Genomic DNA, 12,976 nt, shown 5'->3' with positions numbered 1-12,976 from the left:
AGAGAGAGGAAGATAGAGTTAAGAGTGGAAAGCGGCCTCCATCTTAGGGGCAAGGAACAGCCGCCATCTTAGGTGAGAGAGAGAGAGAGTTAAGAGCGGGAAGCGGCCGCCATCTTAGGAGCGGGGAGCGGCCGCCATTTTGAGAGGGAGAGAGAAAAGAGAGAAAATGGGTCAGAGAGAGAGAGAAAGAAACTGAAAATACAGTTTCTTAAATAATGGGAGCCTTTGTGCCAATAGGCTGGTTCAAAATTCGAATTTTGGTGGTGTAAGCCAGGGGATTTGGGTCTGCCATGAGGCAGGGCTGCTTAAATGGGGCTTCTGAGTACTCACACCTCAGTCGCTGGTGAGGGTTCAGGAAAGTGGGGACGTCTCCCTCAAATTCCTGACCCTAAGAAACCCCTCACGGGGAGAGAACAAGAGTGTAGGGACGTCTCCTCTTACACTCAGGTCCTAAGCCGGAGTCCTGGACCTGCAGCAGGAATCCCTGACACTGCACAGCGGTTTTGGACAGGGACTCCCCGAGAACAGCGGGTGGGGTGGTGGGCAACAGAAGTCTTACCTTGTGGTGAAATGGCAGTTCCCCGGTCCGGCTTTGTGTGGAGTCAGTTTCCCCCCAGGAGGGGTCTTACAACTCCTCCCGGGTTTCGGCACCATTTGTAAGGTTTGTTCTTGCCGAGTTTAAAAGGAAGAAACTGAGGCCAGCACAAGAAGATCCAATGCGAAGGGTTTATTCAGGCTCCCAGGTGAGGTTCTGCGGTCTGACAGGAGGGGCCGGAGAAGTCGCACGGACTCCTCTCAGACGTGGCATTTTATAGGGAGTAGAGGCATTCGATTGGTTGTGCCCAAGGTGAGTGGGGCCCGGATGGGACAAAATGGTAGGCGGGGAGTGGGGCCCGGATGGGACAAAATGGTATCGGGTAGGTCCTGGCGGGGCTTTTTTTCCAGGCTCCTGGTAAGGGGAGAGGGTGTGTCTGAGCTTCCAGCGAAGGAAGGGGGTGTGTCCGAGCTCCCGGTGAGGGAAGGGTGTGTGTCTGAGCTCCTGGTGGGGGGGGGGGGTGTGTCCGAACTCCCGGCGGTGGTGGGGGTGTGCATCCGTGCTCCCGGCGAGGCAACCAGCCTTACAGTGGGGAGGTGGTATCTGATCTACGTAGGGAATAAAAAACCGGTTAAGACCAGTTGTGCCATTCACATAGGGTGAATCTCTGGCAGCCTTCACTTCAGTCTTTTATTATGCAGGCTGGTTTTCAGCCTGAGCTGTTGCCCATTTCTTTCTTACTGTACACGTGCTAACCAAAAAGGGAAGATGGAGCTTCTATGCTGGACATGCCTGGCCCCCAGGTAGCCCTTTTCTTTTGGTGCAGCTGCCAGCATTCCCCCATGCAAGCTTCCAGCTTCCCTATTTATGTTTGCAGCTCGATTTTTCAGGCTGCTCTTTGTTAGGAAAAAAAATAACTTCTTGGGCTGCTTTTTGTTAGAAGGGAGGTTCTGCTAAGGACTCTTTTGCCCTCACTATCTGCCTAAATAATTTCTTTCTATCTCCTGTATCAGTTTCAGTGGATTTTCTTTTTCACCACATTATCAAAGCTCCTAGACTAGTTACTGCCATATAATCTGTACATAATAATATTTGTGGAATAACTGGTTGATTATCTTTCAACTTTCTGTTACTTAATTGTAAAATAAAGATTTGGATCTAAATGATCTCCAAGGACTTCCCTTGTCAAAGATAAAGCCTGACACTTGTTAAAGTGGATAAAGACAGATTTTATTCAGTAACTACTACAGTACAAGAAGGAGCTGTGCTGTGTTCGAATTTGTGCAGAGGTGACGGGGTGTTTTAGGGAAAAAGAAGGATTAGGGAGAGGAGTGGGAGGAATGGGAGCGCTTTAATCAAGTTACGGAAGTGAAAAATTTAAAAAGCAGCAAAGAGCGTTGTTGACTTTCTATGATTATGTCATTTATGTCTTCTAACTAGCATTAATGGAAATTAGGCATCTACCCTCTCACAGAGGCCCTGTTGATTACATTTTAAACAGTCCTTCAGAAAGATATTCTAGGTCTTAGGAGATACATATGCATCTTAAGGGGACAGAGGATGAATTTATAATTTTAAGTTTGTTTGTTTAATAAATGGGAAGGGGCAGTCTGGGACCTGTCTTCATATGTTGGCTAGAACCTGAAGTAAATTCCTTTGAAAGCCTTGGGTTTTTCCAGACTGGAACTTAAGGGGGGCTAGCTCCTCCCAGGGATGAGACCTTAGGCTCTTAGAAGCTATTTCACACCCTCCTTTTAAATTTCTTATGAGTTATCAGAAGGAATTATTTGTAATTTGATTGTTTATATAAATCTAAGATAAATATGTTAATGATCCCACTGAGATAAAGTCTATATATTTGCCCTATAGGCATGTGAAGTCACCTTTCCTGTATATATTGAGCTGATATGGTACCTTTAAAATCTCCCTTCCTTTCCTCTGCCTAACATTTTCCATCCTCATCTTCTGTTTTTTTTACCTGTATGTAGAGGTTAGGAGGAAAAGATGCAGGGGGTATTGGAATGAGAGTAGACTGGTGGCCGGGATGCCTCACTGGCCACATTTCTTACTTTCAGCCTTGCAGACAGCAAACATTGATTCTGGTATTGTGTCAGGAGAATGGTTGTCCCTCCAGCACCATTCAGGGGGACGCAATAGGACCTGACCTGTCAGCTAGATTTGTAGAGAATCAAGCATAGAACAAGTTTTTTAATTTTTTTTAAATTTTATTTTTATTTTTATTTATTTTTTTATTTTTTTAATGAATGAGAGAGGTTCTCATATTGCCCAGGTTGGCCTTGAATGCATAGCCTCGCCTCCTCAAGCGCCAGGACAACTGGCTGGAGCCACTGCGGCTCCCTAAATTTTATTTTTGTTTTTATTTTTGAGACAAGAGTTTCACCATGTTGGTCAGGCTGGTTTCAAACTCCTAACCTCATGATCTGCCTTGACCTCCCAAAGTGCTGTGATTACAGGTGTGAGCCACCACGCCCAGCCAGAACAAGTATTACAGAATAATGATAGGTGATAATAGGTACAAATGTTATGTCAAATTGTTCATGTTTTAGATATTAGAACATTCCCTCCCTGAAGAGAAATTGCATGTAAAACCAAATTATAATTATAATGCTTCTTGGTCATAATCAACTTGGAGCATGGGGAATTAATATAAATTACCAATGTAATTGGGATCTGGTTGCTTCCAGAACCCAAGAATTCACCATTATAGACAGTCTTTGATAAACACAGCTAGTTTCTGGCTCCCTAGGCAGACTATAGCTCGTGAACTACATCCTGCTGCTACTTGTCTCAAAAAGCTAAGAATGATTTTTATATATTTAGATGATTGGGAGAAAAAAATCAAAAGAATAGTAATATTTGGTGACATGTGAAAATTATGTGAAATTCAAATTCATTATCCATAAACAAAGTGTTACTGGAATACAGCCATGCTTTTTCCTTTACGTATATTCTATGGCTGATTTTGCACTATGATAGTAGATTTGAATAATTGCAAGAGAGACCCTATGGCCCACAATGCCTAAATTATTTCTTGTTTGGGCCTTGAGAAAAAGTTTGCTTACTCCTGGTATAGATTAAATAGCTTTTCATAAAAATTATTTAGAGTCTTTTTGAATATTCTTTTTATTTGCAAGTTTTATTTGCAGCATTTATTTTGTGGTAACAGTAGGTTATGACTATTTTGTACATAGCTAATTAGTGGATTTTTCTTTAAACATCAAATTGCACAGCAGTGTATCTAAATTGCCCTTAAAGAAATACAAAAATGAGTAGTAAATTTATCTTTGAAATCTGCACAACAAAAGTATTGTACCCTAAATGCTATGAAAAAAAGGTCAGTAAATTTAAGTTAAGCAGTGTGGGGGCAAAGAATTTTTATCATCTTTATATCCATTTCTCTTTATTTCCTCCCCTTTTAAACATAAATGCTAATCAATAGTTGTTAGCTGTTTTTGGAATTTGTGACACTGTGAACCATTGGCTGGGCTTCAACATCTGGGTTGTTGGCCAAACTTTGGAGCTATGTCGTTTTTCACCTCTGAGATACTGAGGATAAGCTTCCCCATACTCAGCATTAGCCTCTTGGATAGTCAGCCAATGTTGTCTTCTTCTAGAGGCCTGGTACTCAACTGAGCACTCAATAAATGCTTCATTCAGATCATAAGCTGGGCTCTGCATTGTTGATTGTCTCTCATTTTTAAAAATTTGAGATATTCACACACCGTAAAATTTACTCTTTGAAAATAAACAATTTAGTGTTTATAAGTATAGTTACAGGGAATGCGCAACCATCACTGTTATCTTAATTTGAGAACACTTTTATCACTCTGAAAAGAAATTGCATACTTATCAGCAGTCATTTCCCATTCCTTCCTTCCCCTGTCCACTGGGAACTGCTAGTCTACTTTATCTATGTGGATTTGACTATTCTAGACATTTCATATACATGGAATCATGCAATATGTGGCCTTTTGTGTCTGGCTTCTTTCACTTAACATGTTTTCAAGCCTCATCCATGCTGTAGTGCATCATTACCTCATTTCTTTTTATGGCTACATGAAATTCCATTGTGTGATGTACCACAGTTTATTGAGTCACCTGTTAGTGGACATTTGAGTTGTTTCCGCCTTTTGGCAGTTGTGAATAATACTGCTATGAACATTTGTGTAAAGATTTTTTTATGGACATATGTTTTCTTTTTTCTTGTGTAAATACTTAGGAGTGTAATGGCTAAGTCATATGGTAGCTAAATATTGACATTTTAGGAACTGCCAAGCTGTTTTCCAAGGCAACTGCACCATTTTACATTCCCACTAACAGCCTGTGAGCATTCACATTTTTCTGTATTCTCACCATTTATTATTATCTTTCTCATTGTGGTAAAATTTCTATTCACATTCTGACATTTTAGCTTTTGATATAATCACTTTAGGGTCTTTCTCATGTAATATTTTGATTTTTCCCATTTTCTGTATATCTGGTTTTTTCTCTCAAAAGAAATGTAACACTATCAGCCAGAGGAAGTGTAATAGTCTAGGGAATGGGAAACTCATGCTTCCTGTGAGTCTTTTAAGACTGTTCGTTGTACATCTGGGCAACATGGAGAAACCCTGTCTCTACAAAAAATGCAAAAATCAACCAGGTGTGGTGGCACATGCCTGTAGTCCCAGCTCCTCAAGAGGCTGAGGTGGGAGTATCACCTGAGCCCAGGGAGGTTAAGGTTGCAGTAAGCTGTGCTCATGCCACTCTACTCTACCCTGGGTGACAGAATGAGATCTACCTCAAAACAAAACAAAACAAAACAAAACAAAAAAAGATCCTGTATTGTTCTGGCCATACTGCTTGTTTTATATTCTTTTTCTCTATTAATACTGATTTCCTATGATTTTGTTATACAAATTGGTGAAAAGATGTTACTAGTGCAGGCTAGGAAAAGGGTAACCTACCTGAGAGAGCCAGTTTCTTTTTCTCCTGTCTAGCCCATTGCCTGTACTCCAGGATAATCTCTTGCCTTATGTTGGTTCTTCTCTTTTGGTCCTCATTATGCTCCTGGCTCCTTGAATTGCAAGAAATAAGTGAAATTGCTGACATTTTATGTTATTTTATGCCTACTTTAAGGTAATATTATTACTATTCCTGTTTTATTGCTGAAAAAACTAGCTCACAGATGTCATAGAACTCATTTGCATTTCACTGTGTTAACCTCCCTTACTGGCTTCCTCTGATCTCTAGGTTAGGGGGATGCTGCTGAAATGAGAGAAAGCTTCCTACACTGGCTTTTAAGCGCATTGGTCATTCAGATCATCTTTCTTTGGCCTGTTACAGAGGCTCTGGTTTGCCTGAAGTGCTTGTGTAGAAAGAGAAACCTAGACATTTACCTTAAAGCCAAGTTACATAAGTTTTCATATACCAAGCAATGGAATTTTAACTTTACCCCTAAATAGGAGAACAGTGAGGTGGAGAGAGGTGTAGTTAAAGGTATGTGTACAATTTGGCATGTTTTTTGAACCTGATTCTGTCCTAGGCATGAAGATGAATAGTTTTGTCCTTGCCCTTAAGAAACTTCCAGCCATTTGGAGGTATGAAATCCAATAATTACCCTCATGTGGGAAAATGTATCTATAAAGTGTGTATAAAGTTCTTGATAGCAGAGGAGAGAGCCACAGAGATCCCTTCTTATCTTGCCTTAAATTCGATTATCAAACAATGGTAAACATTTTTGATCATTTTAAGTAGTATGCATTTTAGTGTACAATTAGATTGGACTGTTTAGTGTAACCTCTTTCCTTTATAAACATGTATTAACAGAACATATAGCATAGTTACACAAGTCTACCAATGTAAATGAAAATTGCTTTCATGTATTAAGATATTAACTTTATCTGACAGATATGCCAAGAGTTTAACAGTACCTGGGCATGGGAGATGGAGAAGAAGGGCTATCTTGAAATGAGTGTTGAATGCAAACTAGCACTCTTAAAGGTAATAAATTTATTATTTGTTAACAGTTATTTTAATTTTAATTTCACTTTTGACTCCTGGTTAAATTGGAAAATAAACAAAAAGTAGACATTTTTATTATTAGTAGAAGAGGACAATGTAGTCTTCTATTTTTTTGTGACAAACAATCTATAAAGTACTGTTTTTTAAAAAATATAAGTATATCTATGTTTATCTCTTGTAGGTACAGTAATAACATGCACAAGCAGTTGCTCCCAATTAGTTTTATTCATTGTTTTCAATCTTCACAATCATTACTATATACTGTAAACTGTGGATAATTTTCTACTGACTAGATCAATTTGATATTGTCTTCTAGATGAGTAGGAGCATGTCATTTCGTGCTTGATAAACCCTCACATAACCAAACCAACTTGATTTAAGTGGGTCATCTCAAAGTAGGCTTTTTTACAAGTTTGAGTTTTCTTTTCCTGCCCACTCCCTATTGTTGGCCCCTAATTAGTAGCAAAGTGGCCAGTATAATAGAGGGGAAAAAATATTCTTTGTGAAAACATGAATGAAGTTTTTGCTACTTCTAAAATTTATACTGTTTTGTAAGTAGGCTTATTATTCAAAAGACCTCAAGATTTTATGATGATCCTTAAAATAAAATGTCAGTGTACATATTATTATTTTGGAGCTAGATAAGACCATAGGGTAGCTGTTATTTTGCTGTTAGATGTTGATTGCTGTTGGAGCCTACACAGAAGTCTTCAAGATCCGTAACATACTTTTCTCAGAAAACCAAAAGTCATGGTAAACTCAGATTTTAGGGTGTACAATCATGCAGGTTCATCTGTCTCTATACCAGCTTGTGGTCCCAAGAGGGGTGATTCTTTGGGAGGCAAAATAAAGTTATAGAAGTTGTACTCATAACTTTTATTAATCCCAATTTTTGAAATATCTTTTTGTGCATTCTTATAATGTATATAATACTTTAGTATTATGTATTTAATTACTTAAACGTATGTAATTACTTTAATATCACATACGTTATATATTAGTGTGTATATTATGCATTTATTGTGTAAATATATAAGGAAGTATATATAATACATATAACTTTTCAGTGTATGTTATAAATTTTTTAGTAATAAGGATGCTTGATCAAAAATGTTTAGAGACTACTGAGATACCTGACATAGGTGAAGGCATAAAGGGTATAATAGGCTCTCTGCCATGGCAGAGAGACTCAGGAAGAAATTTGACTTACACCCTAATCATCTACAAAATACATAACAAAATGTAGTTCTTCCAATCTAGTATGTGAGTATCTTTTTATTAAAAGAATTTTCCAGAGGCAGCTATCAGTGAAAATCTACCTTCTTTGAAAACTGCGTATGTCTCAGGCTTTCAAAAACAGATAGTCTTTTGAAGAAGAATGCTAATCCAAAACCTGGAAGAGATAAAGAAGTATTGAAAGTTTTATACCATGACTCCTGAATAACCAACATGTTAAAAACAAATCCAAAAGGAAATTTCAAAAATCTTGAGAGAAATGAAAATGGAAATTCAACATGTCAGAACTTACAAAATCCAGCAAAAGCAAATCTAAAAGGGAAGTTTATAGCAATCAATGGGCATATTAAAAAAGAAGAAAGATCTCGAATAACAACCTAATGTTATATTGCAAGAAACTAGAAGAACAAACTAAACCCAAACTTAGTAGAAGGAAGAAAATAACCAAGATCAGAGCAAAATTCAATGAAATAGAGACTAGAAAAAAATTGGTAGAAAAGATAAACAAAACTAAAAATTGGTTTTTGAAAAGATAAACAAAACTGACAGGCTTTAGCTAGGCTAAGAAAGAAGACCTAAATCAGAAATTAAGGTGAAGACATTATAAGCAGTACCACAGAAATACAAAGGATCATAAGAGACAACTGTGAACGTTTAGATGATATAGAAAAGTAAGGATAAATACTAGAAGCACATATTTTACCAAGACTGAATTGCGAAGAAATAGAAAATATGAACAGACCAATAACAAGTAAGAAAATTGAACCAGTAGTCAAAAATGTCCCATCAGAGAAAAGCCCAGGGCATGATTGCTTCACAGCTGAATTCTATCAAACATTTAAAGAATGACTAATACTAGTCCTTCTCAAACTCTTCTAAAAAACTGAAGAGGAGAAAATACTTCCAGACGAATTTTATAAGGCTAGCATGATACTGATCTCAAAGCTGGACACAAACACTATAAGAAAAGAAATATTCCAGATTAACACAGATGCAAAAATCCTTAACAAAATACTAGCAACCAAATTCAACAGCACGTAAATGGGATCGTTCACCATGATCAAGTGGGACTTATCCTGGAATGCAAGGATTGTTCATCATATGCAAATCAATAAATGTGATGTATGGCCAGATACAGTGGCTCACACCTGTAATCCCAACACTTTGGGAGGCTGAGGCAGGAAAATCACTTGAGCCCAGGAGTTCGAGTCCAGCCTGGGCAACACAGACCAGTTGTCTAAAAAAATTTTTAAAAAGCTAGCTAAGTGTGGTGGCATACACCTGTAGTCCTAGCTACTGGGGAGGTTGAGGCAGAGGATTGCTTGAAGTGTGATTGTGCCCCATCCTGGGTGACAGAGTGAGACTCTGTCTTTAAAAAATAAATAAACCAGGCAGAGTGGCTCATGCCTGTAATCCCAACTTTTCGGAGGCTGAGGTGGGCAGATCACTTGAGGTCAGAAGTTCAGGACCAGCCTGGCCAACATGGTGAAACCCATCTCTACTAAAAGTACAAAAATTAGCTAGGCATGGTGGTGCATACCTGTAATTCCAGCTAAGAGGGAGGCTGAGGCAGGAGAATCACTTGAGCTCTGGAGGCAGAGGTTTCAGTGAGACAAGATCATGCCACTGTACTCCAGCCTGGATGAGAGAGTGAGACTGTCTAAAAAAAATAATGATAATTAATTAATTAATTAAAATTGTGATGCTCCACATTAAGAGAATGAAGGACAAATATATGATCATATGAATACATGCAGAAAAAAGATTTGAGAAAATCCAACTTTTCTTTTATGATAAAAACTCACAACAAATTAGGTATGAAAAGAATATGTATCAGCGCAAGAAAGGTCATGTAAGACAACCCCACAGCTTACATTGTACTCAACAGTGGAAAGCTGGAAACTTTTCCTTTAACATGAGGAGCAAGACAAGGACACCCACTTGCCACTTATATTCAACATAGTACTGGCAGGCCTAGTCAGAGCAGTTAGGTACAAAAAGAAATAAGTCATCTGAATTGGAAAGGAAGAAGTTAAATTGTCACTGTTTGCAGATGACATGATTTTTGTTTTGTTTTTATGATTTTATGTATGAAACATCCTAGAGACTTTACCAACAGACTGTTAGAACTAATAAATGAATTCAGTAAAATTGAAAGATGCAAAATCAGTATACAAAAATCAGAAGTGTTTCTAATCACAAATCACAAACTATCCAAAAAAGAAATTAAAAAATTCATACAATAGCATCAAAAAATATTTAGGAATAAATTTGACCAAAGAGGTGAAAAATCTCTACGCTGAAAACTACAAAACATTAATGAAAGAAAAGACAAATAAATGAAAAGATGTCCTGTTTTCATGGATTAGTAGAATTAATCTTGTTAAGGTATCCAGCCGGTCGCGGTGGCTCATGCCTGTAATCCCAGCACTTTGGGAGGCTGAGGCGGGCAGATCATGAGGTCAAGAGATCGAGACCATCCTGGCCAACATGGTGGAACCCCGTCTCTACTAAAATACAAAAGTCAGCTGGACATGGTGGCATGTGCGTGTAGTCCCAGCTACTTGGGAGGCTGAGGCAGGAGAATTGCTTGAACCCAGGAGGCAGAGGTTGCAGTGAGCCGAGATCGTGCCACTGCACTCCAGCCTAATGTCAGAGTGAGACTCTGTCTCAAAAAAAAAAAAAAGATATCCATATTGCTCAAAGTGATCTACAGATTCAGTGCAATCTCTATCAAATTCCAATGGCATTGTTCACAGAAATAAAAAGCAACCCTAAAATTCAAATGGAACCACAGGACCCTGAATAACCAAAGCAATCGTAAGCCAAAAGAACAAAACTAGAGGCATCATACTACCCAATCTCAAAATCTACTAAGTTATAGTAATCAAAACAACATGGTATTGGTAAAAAGCAGATACATCAACCACTGTAACAGGACAGAAAGCCCAGAAACAAACCCATGTATTTATGGTCAGTTGCTTTTTGATAGTGGTATCAAGATTACACACTAGGCAAAGGACAGTCTATTTAATAAATGGTGCTGGGAAAACTGGTCATCCACACGCAGGAAAATGAAGTTAGACCCTTATCTTACACCATACACAGATGTTATCTTAGTGGATTAAAGACTTAAGTATAAGACCTGAAAGTATAAAACTACTAGAAGAGTTTAATATTCAAACCATATAACGAACTCAGGCAACAGCAAGAAAACAAGTAATCTGATGTAAAAATGAGCAAAGGACTTCCACAGACATTTCTCAGAAGAAGACATAGTTAATGGCCAACAGATATATGAATAAATGCTCAACAACACTAATTATCAGGGAAATGTGGATTAAAACCACAATGGAATATCATTTCATGCTTGTTAGGATGGCTATTATCAAAATGACAAGACAAGCGATAACAAGTTTGGTAAAGTTGTATAGAAAAGGAATCCTTGAATACTGATTGTGAGAATGTAAATTAGTTCAGCCATTATGGAAAATAGCATGGAGGTTTCTCAAAAAATTCAAAGTAGAACTACCATATGATTCAACATCCCACTAGATACATCCAGAGGAAATGAAATTTGTTTCTTGAAGTAGTATCTCCACTCCCGTGTTTACTGCATCATTAATCACAATAACCAAGATAGAGGATCATTCTAAATGTCTGTCAACAGAAGAATGTATAAGCAGGAAATTCCCACTTTTGTGACAACACGTTGAACCTGGAGGATGCTATGTTAAATAAAACAACCCAGCCACCAAAAGAAATACCCCATGATTTGTTTCTTAATGTGGAATCTAAGAGTCAGACTTACAGAGTCAAAATAAAGTGTTGATTACCAGGGATTAGGGAGGTGAGGGGTAGACTGGGGAGAATGGCCCAAGTTACAAAAAGTCAGACAGGAGGAATTAGTTCAGGAGATCAGTTGTACAACATGGTAACTATAGATAATAACAATATATAATATAATTGAAAATTACTAAGAGGGCAGATTTTAAATGTTCTCACCACCAAAAATTCTAAGTACATTAGGTAGTAGATGTGTTATGTTAATTAGCTTGGTTTAGCCATTCCACACTATACACATATATCAGAATACCATGGTGTACATGATAAATACATACAATTTTTATTTGTCATTTATAAAATAAAATGTAGAAAAAAATGAAAATTTTTAAATAAAAAAATGTTTCTGGGGACAGTGTCTTGCTCTGTTGCCCAAGCTAGAGTACAGTGGCGAGATCACAGCTCACTGCAGCTTCAACCTTGCAGCCCCTAAATAGCTGTGCACCACCACACCTGGCCAATTTTTGTATTTTTTGTAGAGATGGGATTTCGCCATGTTGCCAAGGCTGGTCTTTAACTCCTGAACTCAAGTGCTCCTCCTGCCTTGGCCTCCCCAAGTGCTGGGATTACAGATGTGAGCCACCATGCCGGGCCTAAAACAGAAAATCTTATACCATGAGATGATTTGAGAGTTTTTAGTGCAAACAGGCTCATTCCTTTTGAAATAAAACTTGATTTGTGTGTCAGTGATTGTGTTAAACCTATAAATTAGTATGATATTAATATAAAATGTTATCTTAAAATATTGACTATTCTAAACAGTTTGTATGAAAGTGGGGAGAGGATAGTGAAAGAAGGAATACAGTATATGTGTTCTGTCTGCCACTTTCCCTGAATCAATTCTACGGTTGTATCATATTTATTGTGATGGAGAAATATTTGGGAGGTATTTTAAGCCATGTTATGACTATTTTTCAGTACCTCTGCGAGTGTCAGTTTGATGACAATCTCAAATTCAAGAATATTATTAATGAGGAGGATGCTGATACTATGCGTCTCCAGCCAATTGGGCGAGACAAAGATGGCCTCATGTACTGGTACCAATTGGATCAAGATCACAATGTCAGAATGTACATAGAAGAACAAGATGATCAAGATGGCTCTTCATGGAAATGCATTGTCAGGTATCTTTTATTGGAAACTTTTTACACTTATTTGTGTGTTTTGTACATTGATCTCATTTTGACTAGGATGTTATTTATGAGACAGAAGTGGTTTTTCTGTGTGTAGGTTTTGGGAATTTTCAGGGCCTCACCTAGTATCCAGCACAGTACCCATAATATGCACTTGGGTTTTTTTTTGTCAAGTCAATGAATATATTTAGCAGTTCAGTCCATA

The 12,976-nt window shown here is 37.9% G+C and overlaps 1 protein-coding gene across 1 annotated transcript in view; it reads left to right on the top strand.

Moving 5' to 3' along the window:
- RSF1 (remodeling and spacing factor 1) overlaps positions 1-12,976 on the top strand; it is a 166,094-nt gene that overhangs the window by 73,072 nt on the left and 80,046 nt on the right. The window contains exons 3-4 of the mRNA XM_012469593.2: positions 6,446-6,538; positions 12,557-12,762. Of these exons, the coding sequence (XP_012325016.2) occupies positions 6,446-6,538; positions 12,557-12,762 (299 nt within the window). The remainder of the gene's footprint in view (positions 1-6,445; positions 6,539-12,556; positions 12,763-12,976) is intronic.

This window comes from Aotus nancymaae, unplaced genomic scaffold (genome assembly GCF_030222135.1).
Source record: "Aotus nancymaae isolate 86718 unplaced genomic scaffold, 86718_ANA_hifiasm-v0.15.2.pri h1tg000059l, whole genome shotgun sequence".
NCBI lineage: Eukaryota > Metazoa > Chordata > Mammalia > Primates > Aotidae > Aotus > Aotus nancymaae.
Note: the sequence above shows the minus strand (reverse complement) of the source record. Positions and strands in the feature narration are given on the sequence as shown.